We start from the raw sequence: 13,586 nt of genomic DNA, 5'->3' as shown, positions 1-13,586 counted from the left end.
GTAAGGAAGCATTATCATCTATAAGTATGTGCATTAAAATAACAGTTCACAATATGAAATCCAAATTACCGGTAATTAAAAATAACGTAAAGTTTAGCGGAACACTTAAGGCTCATCTCCCAGCCTGAGTGAACAATGAGGACTGCAACTTGATAAAGCAGTATTAATAGGCAGCCCTCTATTCTACTGGTGAAGGCTATCACTGAATAATGATGATTTCATCAATAATGGATGTGTACAGTATTCTCTGTTGACCTCATGTTCTTTCATATAAAGTAATGTACTCTTTATCAAAATATTTAGTCAGAATTTGATTCTGAAATTTATCCTTATTTGCAGTTAACCAAGAAGAAGTGACAGTTTTGAATACTTGCTATCATCTTGAAGAGCATGACAACAACACCAGGTGACTTTTTGTTGGTTCTTGTTTCAAGTTGAGGTCAACCTCATAATCATTTTTGCTTAGAATGTAACTGCTTCGAATGAAGAATTTCATTAGCAGCTGCATTGTTCTCTGACTTACGAAATAATATAATCTTTTCAGGTGTCCATGAGGCACTCACGATCTCCTGAGGCAGGTGATTCATAGTTACAATGGTCTTGATCTTATGGATTCCGGCACTGAAAAAGGGTTTTCAAGTTGCAGTAGTCCTTCCTGGTGAGCTTCCTCCAATGGGTGTGACTTAGCCAGGCGTTTATGAATGGACAAGCCCTGTGGTGTGAAGTGAGTATTACCAGCATAAGGAATGGTAGGTGAGATGTTAGCACTCTACTTCTTCATCTTTGTCTACGTTAACCTTGACCCTGCGTAAGACGTCTTGATAGGCTTCTGCACACTCTCCTCCCTTTGGGGAGGGTAGGGCTGCATGGTCACTAGTAATGATTGGCTTACCCAGGGTAGGGTCAGCACCACAACCTGCCTAAGCTTGGGGTCTGTCCCTGTGTTGTTTCAAAGTGGGCTCTCAGGCTCACATCAAGTCAAGGCTTTTCAGCTTGTTCACTTGGTGCATGAGTTGTCCTCTCGCCACAACTCTTCAGAGTAAATGGAGAGGGGTTTGCACAACCTGCTCAGTGAGAGGTTTGAACAGCCTGTTCACTAGTTGTGTACCTGGTCTGTGGATTGGATTTTACTGCTGGCAACAGGGTATTTTGTTCTCACGATCCTTTTATAGGTGAGCAGAGTGACTCTTCTTTCCATGACTCCATGGGGTTGCACAGAGAGGGGTTCACACAACCTGCTCACGTAGGTTTTGTGCAGCCTATTCACTAGTCACATATGTGGTCTCCAGATCAGTTTTGAGGTTTGCACAACCTATCGGTGTAAGGTTGCACAGCCTGTTTGTTAGTCACACACCTGATCTACGGATCGGCTTTTGCACTGGTTGCAGGGAAGGTTTTCCTTCCCAGCCTTCTTCAGGAAATTGTTGGGATGAATCTACATCTTCTCCAGAGCATGTGTGGTCCGAGTAATCCTTCCCCAGGAAGAGTTATTTGAAAATTTCCATCTCTCATGAGCATGGCTAGCTGAGTGGTGGGTAGGGGAGTATGGGGAATGGTGCAAGCTTATTCCTCTCCTTTCTCAGCTTTACCAAGCACTGCACAAGGGGGCCAGTGGTGTTTTAAGTCAGGACAGGGTTTTGATAGGACCACCACCAAGGCTTGTACCTTCTCTGACATGAGAGACTCATCTGGCTTGGTTTGGAATTTGTATCACCTTGGGGAGCAGAGTTCTATTGGGTCTTCTTCTTAGGTTGAGGGATGAGTAACATGGGCCTCTAAGGATCAATTGGGATCAAAAGTCATGTTTTTTCCAGATTTCTTGCAGGCTGTTTCTTTTTGTTATCATGAGAGAAATACTCTTGAGAGGTGACTACAGCATCATTCATGCCCTTGTTCTCATATATGGAGGTGACCTTTGGGTATAACTCAAGTGGTGCTTCCTTGGCTTATTCCATACTTGCAGTGTTTGAATTAGTCTGTGGGCTGCTTATCAGACTTATGTTTTTTGAGATTATATCAGAACTGTTTCCATTCACTGCATTAATATGCGGTGTGGGAGACCATTCCTATGTCTTTCCTCTAAAGTCTAAACCATATAATGGGGTAATTGCACTAATGGTCTACAGCATCTTGTTGAGTATGAGAAGGCTGTCATGGAGGTGATTGGAGCAAAGGGGTAGGGTTCTCCTCTCAGGCACTTTGAGTGCCATTCTACTGGAGGAACTGACTGTAACAAGAGATAATTTGTCTTTTTTCCTCTTTTCTCAAAACAAGATTTGATTAAGTAATTTCTAGCTTCAGAACTGTTTAGTGTTGAGGAGACTTGAAGTCCATCCTTATCCCATGAGTAAAATAGAGTTATTCTTTTTACAATGTCCCTCTGGCATCCCAGGTTTGGGGAAGGAGGAGGAGGGGGGTAGCTGAGACTGGCCATTTCCATTTTCCTCCCATGATGGAGAGTAACCTCTTTTGCATGTAGTGGCGGGTGCAGAGAGCAGAATAATTTCCTTAGCAGTTCTTTGGTAGCATTCAGACTTTCTCCTTCCCTTCTTGATACACTTTGTTCTCCAAACTTAAATATTTCTCTGTCTTCTTGACAGGGGTGGAAGCAATTTGGGAGAAAAGCAACATTAGAAGTCCTTTAGTACTAGTTCCCTGGTCATGTTTGGGTTCACTGTTTGGGAACATGACCAGGGGTTAGAGACCGATGCTTTACGTCTTCCCAGACAAGTTTATGTCACAAATCTGTGTTTTACTAGTCTTTTGATAGGTATGGCTCAATTACCCATCAAAGATAGGAGGAACATCAAAGATAGGAGGAACTTCTTATGTTCATGAGAACTGAAGGACAAGTACTTTTGAGTAACCATTCTTCATAATACTCTGTGTACAGTAGTACCTTGACTTTACTTGATGTTGAATAGTCTACCAATTCATGATGCCCTCGACACTGGGACATTCATGGACATCGCCCAGACGGTACACGAGGCCACCAAGGCCTCGGAACACATCCCCACCCTTGCAGCCACCGCCCTGGAAGCCTGCAGCCTGACGGAGAGCAACAATCGATCGTTTTCAAAAAGAAACCGATGGAGAGATCAACATCGTTTTCACAAGAAAAAGAAACCAAAGTAAAAGAAAACGTTTTCAAAAAGAAACCAAAAGAAAACAGGGGGGAAATCATTTGCGGCATGGTGCTTCTACCACAAGAAATTCAGCGCCAAACCAAAGTACTGCAAACACCCATGTTCCTTTCCAAAAAACGATGTCAGCGGCCACAAGTAACAGCAGTGGCCACAAAACCGAGTTCCCTCCGACCAGCAGGTTTTTCCATCAAAGATTAAATCTCCAAGCACCACCTGCTTGTAGACACAGGGGCAATGCAATCCGTCTTCCCACCGATGAAGGAAGATCTTAAGAAGACACCTGACTCAACAAATGCCCTCGTCGCAGCAAACGGGACACCCATCCGCACATACGGCACAATGACATGGATTATCTCCATCCTGGGCCGCAGATACCACTGGCCCTTCATTGTCACGGATGTTAAGTTCCCGCTGCTGGGCAGAGATTTCCTAGGACACCACGAACTTCTCATCGACGTTGGAAGGGAACGACTGCTGGATACAGGAACCTGCCACTCCTGCCAGCTTGCCAAAGGACCGGGGATGCCGCCATCTGCTCCACAGCCTCCAGCAGCTACATGTCCCTCCTACAGGAGTTTCCGGACGTGTTGAAACCGGAGCTAAGACAGTCACCGGGGGCTTCAGCAAAGCACGGCATATTCCATCACATCACGACAGGCCCACCAACTCATGCAAAGTTCCGGCGCCTGTCCCCACAAAAGCCAAAAGACGCCAAACGGGCCTTCACAGAGATGGAACAAATGGGCGTCTGCAAAAAAGCATCAAGTCCGTGGGCATCACCCCTCCACATGGTAAAAAAAAGGCGGATGGCTCATGGAGGCTGTGCAGAGATTACTGCCGCCTAAACGTAGTCACGACACCAGACCACTACCCCCTCCCAAACATGTAGAACCTGACGAATGCACTCCACAGGGCAAAAATCTTCTCCAAAATGGACCTGCTCAAATCATATTTCCAAGTCCCTGTACACCCCAACGATGTCCCAAAGACCACAATAATAACGCTTTTTGGGACCTATACATTCTTCTATTCAACATTCGGTCTCAGAAACGCAGGTGCCACATTCCAGTGACTGATGGACACCGTTTTGGGGGACCTGCCCTTCTGTGTCTGCTACGTCGATGACATCCTAAACTTCTTCAAGTTGCCCGAGGAACACCTTCAACACGTCCAGGCAGCCCTAAAACGTCTACAGGAGAGCGCCCTAGTGGTGAGGTTCGACAAGTGCATCTTCGGGAAGGAAAAAATAGATTTCCTCAGGCACAAAATCTCACCTGCAGGAGTACATCTGACGACATCTAAGGTGAAGGCCATAGAGAAGTTCCCAGAACCCCAAAACATCAAGGCCCTGCAGGAGTTTCTGGGGATGATAAATTACTTACTACAGACGGTTCATCCCCAACATCACCCGAATCATGTACCCACTAACATCAGTCCTGAAGGGAAAGCCAAAGGCACTGACCTGGGAAGCGCTGCAGCAGAAGGCATTCAGTGAAACGAAGGCAGCCCTTGTCAGTGCCACGACTCTGACACACCACAACCCCGCAGCCACCCTTAGGTTAACAACGGACGCCAGCAACATTGCCTGTGGTGAACGGTGTCCCTTAGCCCTTGGCCTTCTTCAGCAGCAAGTTCTCACCAGCCGAAACCCACTACAGTGCCTTCGACAGGGAACTGCTGGCTATCTACCAGGCCGTAAGGCACTTCAAGTACCTGCTGGAGGGCATCGAATTCACCATCCTGATGGACCACAAACCCCTGACACACACCTTCGCAAAGCAGGGAGACGCATGGTCTGCAAGACAGCAGCAGCACCTAACTGCCATTTCAGAATTTTGGCTGCACCATCAAATACGTCCCTGGGAGAAAAAAACCAGTAGCCGACGCCCTGTCGAGAGTAGAAATAAACTCCCTCCAGCTCAGCATCGATTACGAAGACTTGGCGAAGGAGCAAGCAGCGGACCCTGAGACGGCAGCCTATAGAACGTCACTGACGGCACGGAAGTGGGAAGACATGCCCTTAGGAAACGCCAGAACAACGCTCCTCTGCAACACCAGCACAGGCCGCCCTTGCCCCTTGTGCCAGCTTCAAGGAAAATCAGGCGTTTGACGTGATACATGGTCTCTCCCATCCTTCAGGGCGCACAACGGTGCGCCTTGTGGCCAACAAGTTCGTACGTCAGGAACTGCATAGCATGCCAGACGAGCAAAACATCTCGCCACACGGAATCAGGGATCGGCGAATTTCCCCAACCATGTCAGCGCTTCGGCCATATCCACCTCAACGTCGTCGGCCCCCTTCCGCAGTCCAGAGGAGCAAGATACTTCCTGACGATTACAGATTGCTCTACCTGTTGGCCCGAAGCAACCCCCATGAAGAAGGCATCCACAACGAGAGGCTTGTTGGCGAGTGCCTGGAGAACGAGGCCGAGTTCATCTACAACAAGGGCCTCACAGCCTACAAAGACAAGGCAAAGGTCTGGAGGGCATTTGAAGAAATGGGCCAGTCACTTGTTCCTCCCGTGAGTGGCCGTGAACTGAGGACGTGGTTTACGTCCCTCAGGAGCCAATTTGGGCAGCTCACGGCAGAGAAGAGTGGCCAAGGGATGGGTAGACGGCTGGTGGACCGGGAGAAGTGGATCCTCAGCATCTTCCACTTTCTGAAGCCCTACATCGTGCGTCAAAGGAAGCCAAAGATGTTGGGACTTCCGATGGGTATGTCTTTATGTGTTTCCATGCTTAATTATTACTGATTATATCGTTATCACATAAGTTCCATTCATTCACAGTACATTTTTTATACCATTTTCTCATATATGTTCCTCCTATTTTTACAGTCTGTTCATGCCGCTGCCGCCCTCTCTACCCAAGCTCTGGACCTGCCTGCTGCTGTTGCTGTGTGCTCCTGCCCCTACACCAACTCCCTCGGTGTCTCTGGTTGATGATGCATCAGGCACCAAGACCAGGAAAACCCAAGTTTTAGAGCTCTTTGACGTGGCCATCACCAAGGCACAGGCCCTCCGGGAGGATATGATGGCCTACATCCAGGCACCTCCACGTGACCCCAGCATCCTCTACTGGTGCAAATTTTTTGAAGAGGTGGAGCACGACTGCACTGAGGTGTCACCTCACCTGAGGGTGACTCTGAAGATGGAAGTCCTCGGTGCCATTTAGCACTACATGTGTGCCTCCAAAGAGGGCGTCATGAGGCCGTTGCGGAGCCTGATGCCCTACATCCTGGCAGTGACAGCAGACAGTCCGGCACCTGCAGTGCCTGCAAACCAGCCTGCACGTCACCATGGGTTTTTGGCCCACCTCCTGCACATTCAGGCAGTGTACAGCTGACAGCTCTACAGGCACAGCTGGTTGGGCCCTCAGTGACCTCCACCCCGAAGGACCTCAGCAACCTGTCAATAGACGACATTCCTCAACAAACTTCAGCATTAATTTTAAATTAAAGTTTATTTGTCGTGTGTGCGGACGTGTATAGTACTTATACAAAAAAAAATTACACAAGCATACAATAAATATGAGTGGCTGTACATTTTTCTTTATAAATATAATATGTTTGTTTTTGATATTAAATATATATTTACAATATCATATCTAGCTCTATCCTCTTTCCAATTACTAAGTATTGATGAGAATAATATATCATGGATTTGAAAAATATCTTGTATTAAATGAAGTAGCTCAAATACAAGTACACAAATAAAGAGGGCAAAATGACCCTGAATACACTAAGTATACATTACTGATAAATAGGTCCAAAATACTATATGTAACTTATGGGCACAGAAACGTAATTTAACAGGCAGACAAAAATAAGCAAGTCAGTGTTATACACTGTCACAAATATCAGAGAGAAGGTAACTCATCAAAAAGATAATCTATTCTGATATGATTCTATAGTAATGATAATTTTTGTAATTTTTATTACAAAGGGCAAAATATTTTTTCTATACACATTTTTATGTTTATTAAATTGCAAATTTATATTTATTAAATATCAAATATAATTTGCAATATCATGTCTGGCTCTATCCTCTTCCAATGACTAAGTATTGATGAGAATATATCATGGATTTGAACAATATCTTTTATTTAAATCAGTTGATTTAATAAAAGTACACAAACAAAGAGGGCAAACTGAACCTGAAAAGACAGTTAAAAAGTATACATTACTGAATTTTAAATAAGTCCAAAACAGATGCATGAACAGACATTTAAGTAAATACAATAATCAAGTATACAGGAAAGTAACTAAATCATGTTCTCCTGCCAATGCACTGAGCCTTCAGCCGATGAAAAATATTCTTTCAGCATGTTCCGTTGTTGCTTTGCATCCCTGGTTGCAGTGTTGCCCGTCACGGTTGGAAGGGCTGCTCTTAAGGACGGGTCACTCCAGCTACCAGGTATGAGCTACCAGGTATGATGGCATGTGTGATGGGGTGCAAGGAAGGAGTTTGCTTCAACAACTTAATAGTGCGTTATACTACCACAACCATTGGTGTGGTGTTTGATGTGAAACTGGCTATTCTAATTACATGGAACAAAGTCACTTGACCATCCAGACTCTGAATGAGCATGTCAATTGTGTTACAGATCTTCCCCAGCTCTGCACTGAATGAGAGATACAGTTGTCATAGACGCAACCAGTACCCCATCAGTTGTTGGACTCCAGCACTGACACTGGTCACACCAGATATCGCGTTGGTTCCAGGTGTTCCACTATCACACGGATTTCCAGCAACCCTTAACCTGACAGCTTAGAGGACTCTGATGTCTCCTTAGATATTTCCATGCTCATCCTTGTCCTATTCTTTTTATGAATCACATGTAACCATTAGCCCAATGATGATGGGCAAAGACAATTTATTTTATTTACTTGGCTACAGTTACACTTTAAGATAATGGTATATTAAGGCATTCCATTGCAAGGAGATGTCATGTCCGATCAAAGAAGTTATAATGTCCAGCAATAGTACGTCAGATGGGAAACTGTTTTCCCCATGGATACAAACACAACCATGATAATTGATAAAGTATAGAAAGTAATTTATGAAAATACAAAAGCCCTCTGGGCAACTAATATACTAATATATATATATATATATATATATATATATATATATATATATATATATATATATATATATATATATATATATATATATATATATATATATATATATATATATATATATATATATATATATATATATATATATAATATATATCGAATTTTTTATCATTACTCAGTTTTTTTATATTATTTTTGTGGTGCAGATGGAAACTTGAGTAAATGTATTTAATATGTGCATGTGTTCTAGTGTGGAGCTATGCCTCTCTGCACATTTTTGAAGTTTCATTACTCATTCATCCTTTTGTCCCAGTGCTTAGCCTATGGCTTAGACCTGGGACTCTTATTAATTTTAATCCTTAATGCCAGATATATAAAGTCTTGCATGCATCATCCTTGAGCTGTTTTTATTACTTTTTTTTTTAGGTTATTATCTTCATGTACAATACAATATTAAGAGATATTCTTGCATGAGTAACTTTCAACGTTATGACTTTGAAATAAAATACAGAAAATTAGCCATGCATGAATTCGTTTTAATAATGAGTTGTAAATTTCTGTAGCATGCTACCCTTAGAGTTAACTGAAATTTACAGAAATTGTCACTGTAATGAAGTGGGCTAAAATCTAGGTACTAAAGACCACATGGTCTCATTGAGAGTGCATTCAACTTATCAATTAATAAAATGCTGTTTCAGCTGAGGCTGCAGAATAAAATTTATTGTAATGTACGTCTTAGAGTTGTCTTAAATTTTGTCGACAAGGCTGAACTGATGTTCCTGCCATACTTGCTGGGGTAGGTGATGAATTGTTTGCAGCAGCAAGATAAAGGTGCTGTGGTGTACAGTAAGTAGGTGAGTAGACGGTGTGGGTTTAAGCATATTATGAAGGAATTATATGGCAAAAAAAGGACTGAATTCCTATAAGTATACCTTACGACAAAAATGAAATAAAATAAACCTAGGTAATAAACTATGCAATAATTGCAGCAGACTAGAATAACCAACCATTTTCAGAGTTAATTACCAATGAAAAACGGTAATCAGGCCAATTTTACGGACTGTACTCTAATTCAGGTTTTTTCTGTGGCTTGGATGATGGGAGGATTTAGCTCATTCTATCAACTTTTTTTCTAGGACACTGACGCTTGCAAATTAAGGATTTCACAAATAAATTGGTCTTTAAACATTTTTCGTCTTGCTAGACTATTTTCAGCTCTTATATTGAATAATTTGCATCGAGTATTAATTCTGCAATGAAGAAATAACGATTTAACAGAATTATTTTTATAATACTCATAAATTTCTGTGAATGGATGAATTGCATACTGTTGTATGTTTCGGGTGTGCTTGCGTGCGCGCTCACGTGTGTGTGGTTGTGCGTGCGTGTGTTAGAAATGGAAAAAGAGGTAGGGGATGAGCAGAATATGTATTTTTTCCGAGTGGAACTGTTTCCAAAACGAGGGAACGAAGATGTTATTACTAAAATGCCTTGTATATGCAAAACTACCAGAAAAAAATACGAAAGACCTTGAATGATAAAACTTCTGTTTTCATCAAACGATCACTTATAATAAAATGGGAAACTTCAGGTCAACAAAGGCCAAAAATATAATGGCAATGGATTTCTAATTTTTTTTTCATGGGAAAACAGCCAACATTCCAGAGACTCACCTGTTTCGACGTAGGGACAGAAAGGCAGGACCAAAGCAATGACAAGAGACCCGTGGTCGGTCAACTTCTTATGGATATCTCGGAGAAGCGTTCTCGGGGTGTCACAGCGATCCAAAAGATTTAAAGCAGTGATGACGTCATACCGGATGCTTTCAGTTTCGTCCATCCATTTCCAGGTATCCAGCACCCTGAAGACAATCGGTCATTGTTATCTTGCTGGACTTAATAAAACTATTCTCGTTATTCTTCCTAAAAGAATACTCTTTACATGAGAAATGAAAGTTAACCCCGTTACACAGTTTTCTGATTTTCAGTTTCGTTACAATATCCGTGTTTGAAATTCTCATAGGCTAGCTTTTGGTTATGATATTTTGCGAAAACTCGAGAAAAAATTGATGGCTTCTATGCGAACAACCCAAGGTACCGTTCTTTTCCCTCCTTTAAAATTCATGACAAGCAACATATATACATAAATTTATAACTGATGGATAAACGGTTGGGGTGGTCCATCAATGAAGAATTAAAAAATGAAGAAATCTTGATTTTATTGTATAAACTTTGAATATTCTTTTACGTTGTCTTTTGGCGACGTGTATTTCAGTTTTAGTCTTCCCTCTAGAACTTACCTGTAATTTTGTAATGAATTATCAAGCTTCCTATAAAAGAATAAAGAAAATTACTATGAACGCAATTTCCATGAATCCATATTCCATGATAGAAGTCTTTAACGAGATTAATTTAAAGTCCAAAACTTCCAATTCTTCGTAACCTGAGTTACCTGAACGTTTATGAAGTCTAAGATTTTTAAAATTATATTTTACTATCCCTGTTTAAAAGGCAGAACACTGCTGGGCCAAAAGAAAAAATCCCCAATAAGATCTTTCAAATAAGGCTGATTAAAAATTATATCTGCCAGCATGCAGTAGCATATATTCTCCTATTATAGGATATATCAGTGTAAAGATATGCTGGTGTAAACTGAAATAGTACCCTTATCAACTTCATTACCACAGTTACAAACAAATCTCATTACTGATTTGCATATTCGGTTAAGGGTCCAAATAATGTAAATATTAATGTTTCGCAAAGTTAAGAGACGGCATATGATAACAGTTTTCAACTTAGAATTACAAGTCTAAATTTGTCCAATTTTAAAAACGTTTTTGAGCAAACCATTGCTCTTGAGTATATTTCTAAGTTTAAATACAAGTGAATAACTTGTTTCTCCATCAAACGATTTTACGTCAGTTTTTCCCTTGTTTATCAGTTTTGCAATTCTATTGTTTTGCTCTGATACTTTCATGGATCTCATTATTTCATTTAATTGCTATAAACCACACAATTCTAAAGTATAAGTTACAATGGTTGAAGACACATAATAAATAAAACATAGTTATTGTTCGATTACTGAAAGGGGAGTTCATCTCGTACTGAAACATCTACGACAAACTGTGTATTTTTTTCTCTCTCTCTCTCTCTCTCTCTCTCATATCAAAACCTAATAAAATCACTCGCCATGTTATTTTCTATAAAGTGCATATATTCATAAGGAGCATGTCAACAATCCCAATGTAATACCTTGCGGATATCTTGTAAAAAAGGCACCAACACCTAAATTACGTAGTTTATTAGTGGCGAATTAGGTAAAAAGGCAGCTCTAAAATAACTCTGAATAGGTCAGACACATTTGTTGTGATGGTGAGCACGAAATTAAAAACTGCAACATGGCAAAAAGATAAAAAGTCAATAAAAAACTTAAGCCACATTTTAATACACAAGAAAGAAAATTCACATATGCAACTTTGACTCTCTCTCTCTCTCTCTCTTCGATCTTTAATTACGACATTAAGATTGATTTTCAGCACTTTCAACAAAATGCAAGGTATTCAGATAATTGAAGTTAATATGATGCTATTGAATGCATCATAAATTTTATTCCCTAGAGCCAAGCACTGCACTGGGGCACTCAAGACAGTGAAAAGAGGGAGCAGTTGAATAGCAAGCTATAGAGATACTCCACACAATACATGAGGTGAAGCACAAGGATCTAAAAGTGGAACGAACCCATTGTTGCACTATGAAGTAATAATCAGAGAGGTTGGACAGCAAGATGGATAAAGGAACCGGGACTGGTTGTAAAGCAAGTGGCTGCAACGTGCTAAGGGCCGCAGTAAAGCTGCATCACTGGCCCTGAGCTGCAAACACCCTTTGGTATTGCCTACGGTGCACCGCGTGAGGTGAACTGACGGTAGCCTACTACCCTCCTATGGGGATCTGCAAATGAATGAGACTTAACGGAGGAGAAACATACCTCAGACTCGAAAGGAGATAACACGTCCATCACGAGAAAACGGGATAACATGCATAGGTCTAATGAGGAAGAAAATGATTACTAACTTGCTGGCCTAATGAACAATATCATAAGACCTCTTGTTCTTTCACATTTCTCCCTGACGTGCGAAATCCACTTTTCATTTATTTTCTCTTGGAATATTTTCTTGGAAAATAGACCATGTGCTCCCTTATCTTAAGTATAGGCCTAACTACGAGGGAGGACATAAAATATTTACAAAATGACATGTCCGGTAATTAATGTGCGGCCGTCAGAGGCTCTTTAATGATGTTATGGCTGAATGTGCAGCACACTAAGATTTCAGTGGAGCTATAGTCTCAAAACGTGACTTACTGATCTTATGTTGCTCCAAACTGGTTTTCCACAGAATCTGAACTACTGGTCTGAAACATAATTCTGGAAATGGGCGTCGATGCTACTTTCCTTTTAGTGAAAGGTGGAACAGGGTGGACAGAATACGTGTTAACATCGCAGACGCTATTACTTAATATCGTACATAGGCACAGCCGAGCTTTCGGGAATTCATAGTTTCCCTATCATTTGGGTCATTTATCTACAGAATTACATGAAATCAAATGAAATACAGAACTAAACTGACCAGTTATAAAAGTTTAAAAACAGCCATGATTAATAACACTTTAAAAATACATAATGTAAGGTAAAAGTATATATGTGACATTACACTAATGGGACATAAAAACGAAAAACTGAAAAACAATTATTCCTGAACTAAGTCTCTAGAAATCTTACTTCTACTGGAAAGTTATTCCAGTTGGAGCGTAGGGGAAAATATTCTGGGAATAATAGTTCTGCAAGAATCAGACTTGAACACTGGGGTGTACAATGGCTAAAAAAAAGCTCAGCCCAAGGCTGGGGCTTGTAAACGTTTTCATTCCAAAACTGCCATTCACAAACTTACCCTCAGAACGAGAGACCAAAATAAAAAAAGAAATGCAGTGATTGCATTCTTTTCCTATAGTAAAACTAATATTAGGATGAAATGAGTTAACAAAATCTAAGAATAACTAGACATGGCATTCTCCAGTGAAATACGTCAAACATTTAAACAAAGGAAAGAAAATACTTTCAAAATCGTATTGCGCCACAGAGCTGTTGTTTTGTGAATGGAAGCACTCTTTACGGATGAAGTAAATATTTATTTATTTCGATAAGGCAGAAACACTTGCATGTAACTTAAGTTTTCAGTGTTAATTCGTGATTCTGCTTCATTCTGTGTTTGCTTCTGCCATTTTTCAAATACATCTTGCCAAAGATTATGCACATTTTAACTAAAGTGTTTAGCAACAGAGTATGCTGGTTAGTCTAAGTTT

The 13,586-nt window shown here is 41.0% G+C and overlaps 2 protein-coding genes across 7 annotated transcripts in view; one reads left to right on the top strand and one right to left on the bottom strand.

The window, feature by feature from the left end:
* Nucleotides 1-583, top strand: part of LOC136848992 (coiled-coil domain-containing protein 22 homolog) — a 63,163-nt gene extending 62,580 nt beyond the window's left edge. For 2 of the 3 annotated variants that reach the window (XR_010856190.1, XR_010856189.1), the window contains exons 14-15: nt 340-406; nt 545-583. Coding sequence is in view for 1 of the 3 variants with exons in the window: in XM_067121810.1 (XP_066977911.1) it covers nt 340-343 (4 nt within the window). In the remaining 2 variants the exon portion in view is untranslated. Of the gene's footprint in view, nt 1-339 lie in introns of all 3 variants that reach the window. The other variant, XM_067121810.1, reaches the window with a different exon arrangement.
* LOC136848993 (protein-L-histidine N-pros-methyltransferase-like) overlaps nt 1-13,586 on the bottom strand; it is a 323,363-nt gene that overhangs the window by 402 nt on the left and 309,375 nt on the right. For all 4 annotated transcript variants that reach the window (XM_067121814.1, XM_067121811.1, XM_067121813.1 and 1 more), the window contains exon 3: nt 9,903-10,090. In XM_067121814.1, the coding sequence (XP_066977915.1) occupies nt 9,903-10,090 (188 nt within the window). The remainder of the gene's footprint in view (nt 1-9,902; nt 10,091-13,586) is intronic.

This window comes from Macrobrachium rosenbergii, chromosome 20, assembly GCF_040412425.1.
Source record: "Macrobrachium rosenbergii isolate ZJJX-2024 chromosome 20, ASM4041242v1, whole genome shotgun sequence".
NCBI classification, from domain to species: domain Eukaryota; kingdom Metazoa; phylum Arthropoda; class Malacostraca; order Decapoda; family Palaemonidae; genus Macrobrachium; species Macrobrachium rosenbergii.
Note: the sequence above shows the minus strand (reverse complement) of the source record. Positions and strands in the feature narration are given on the sequence as shown.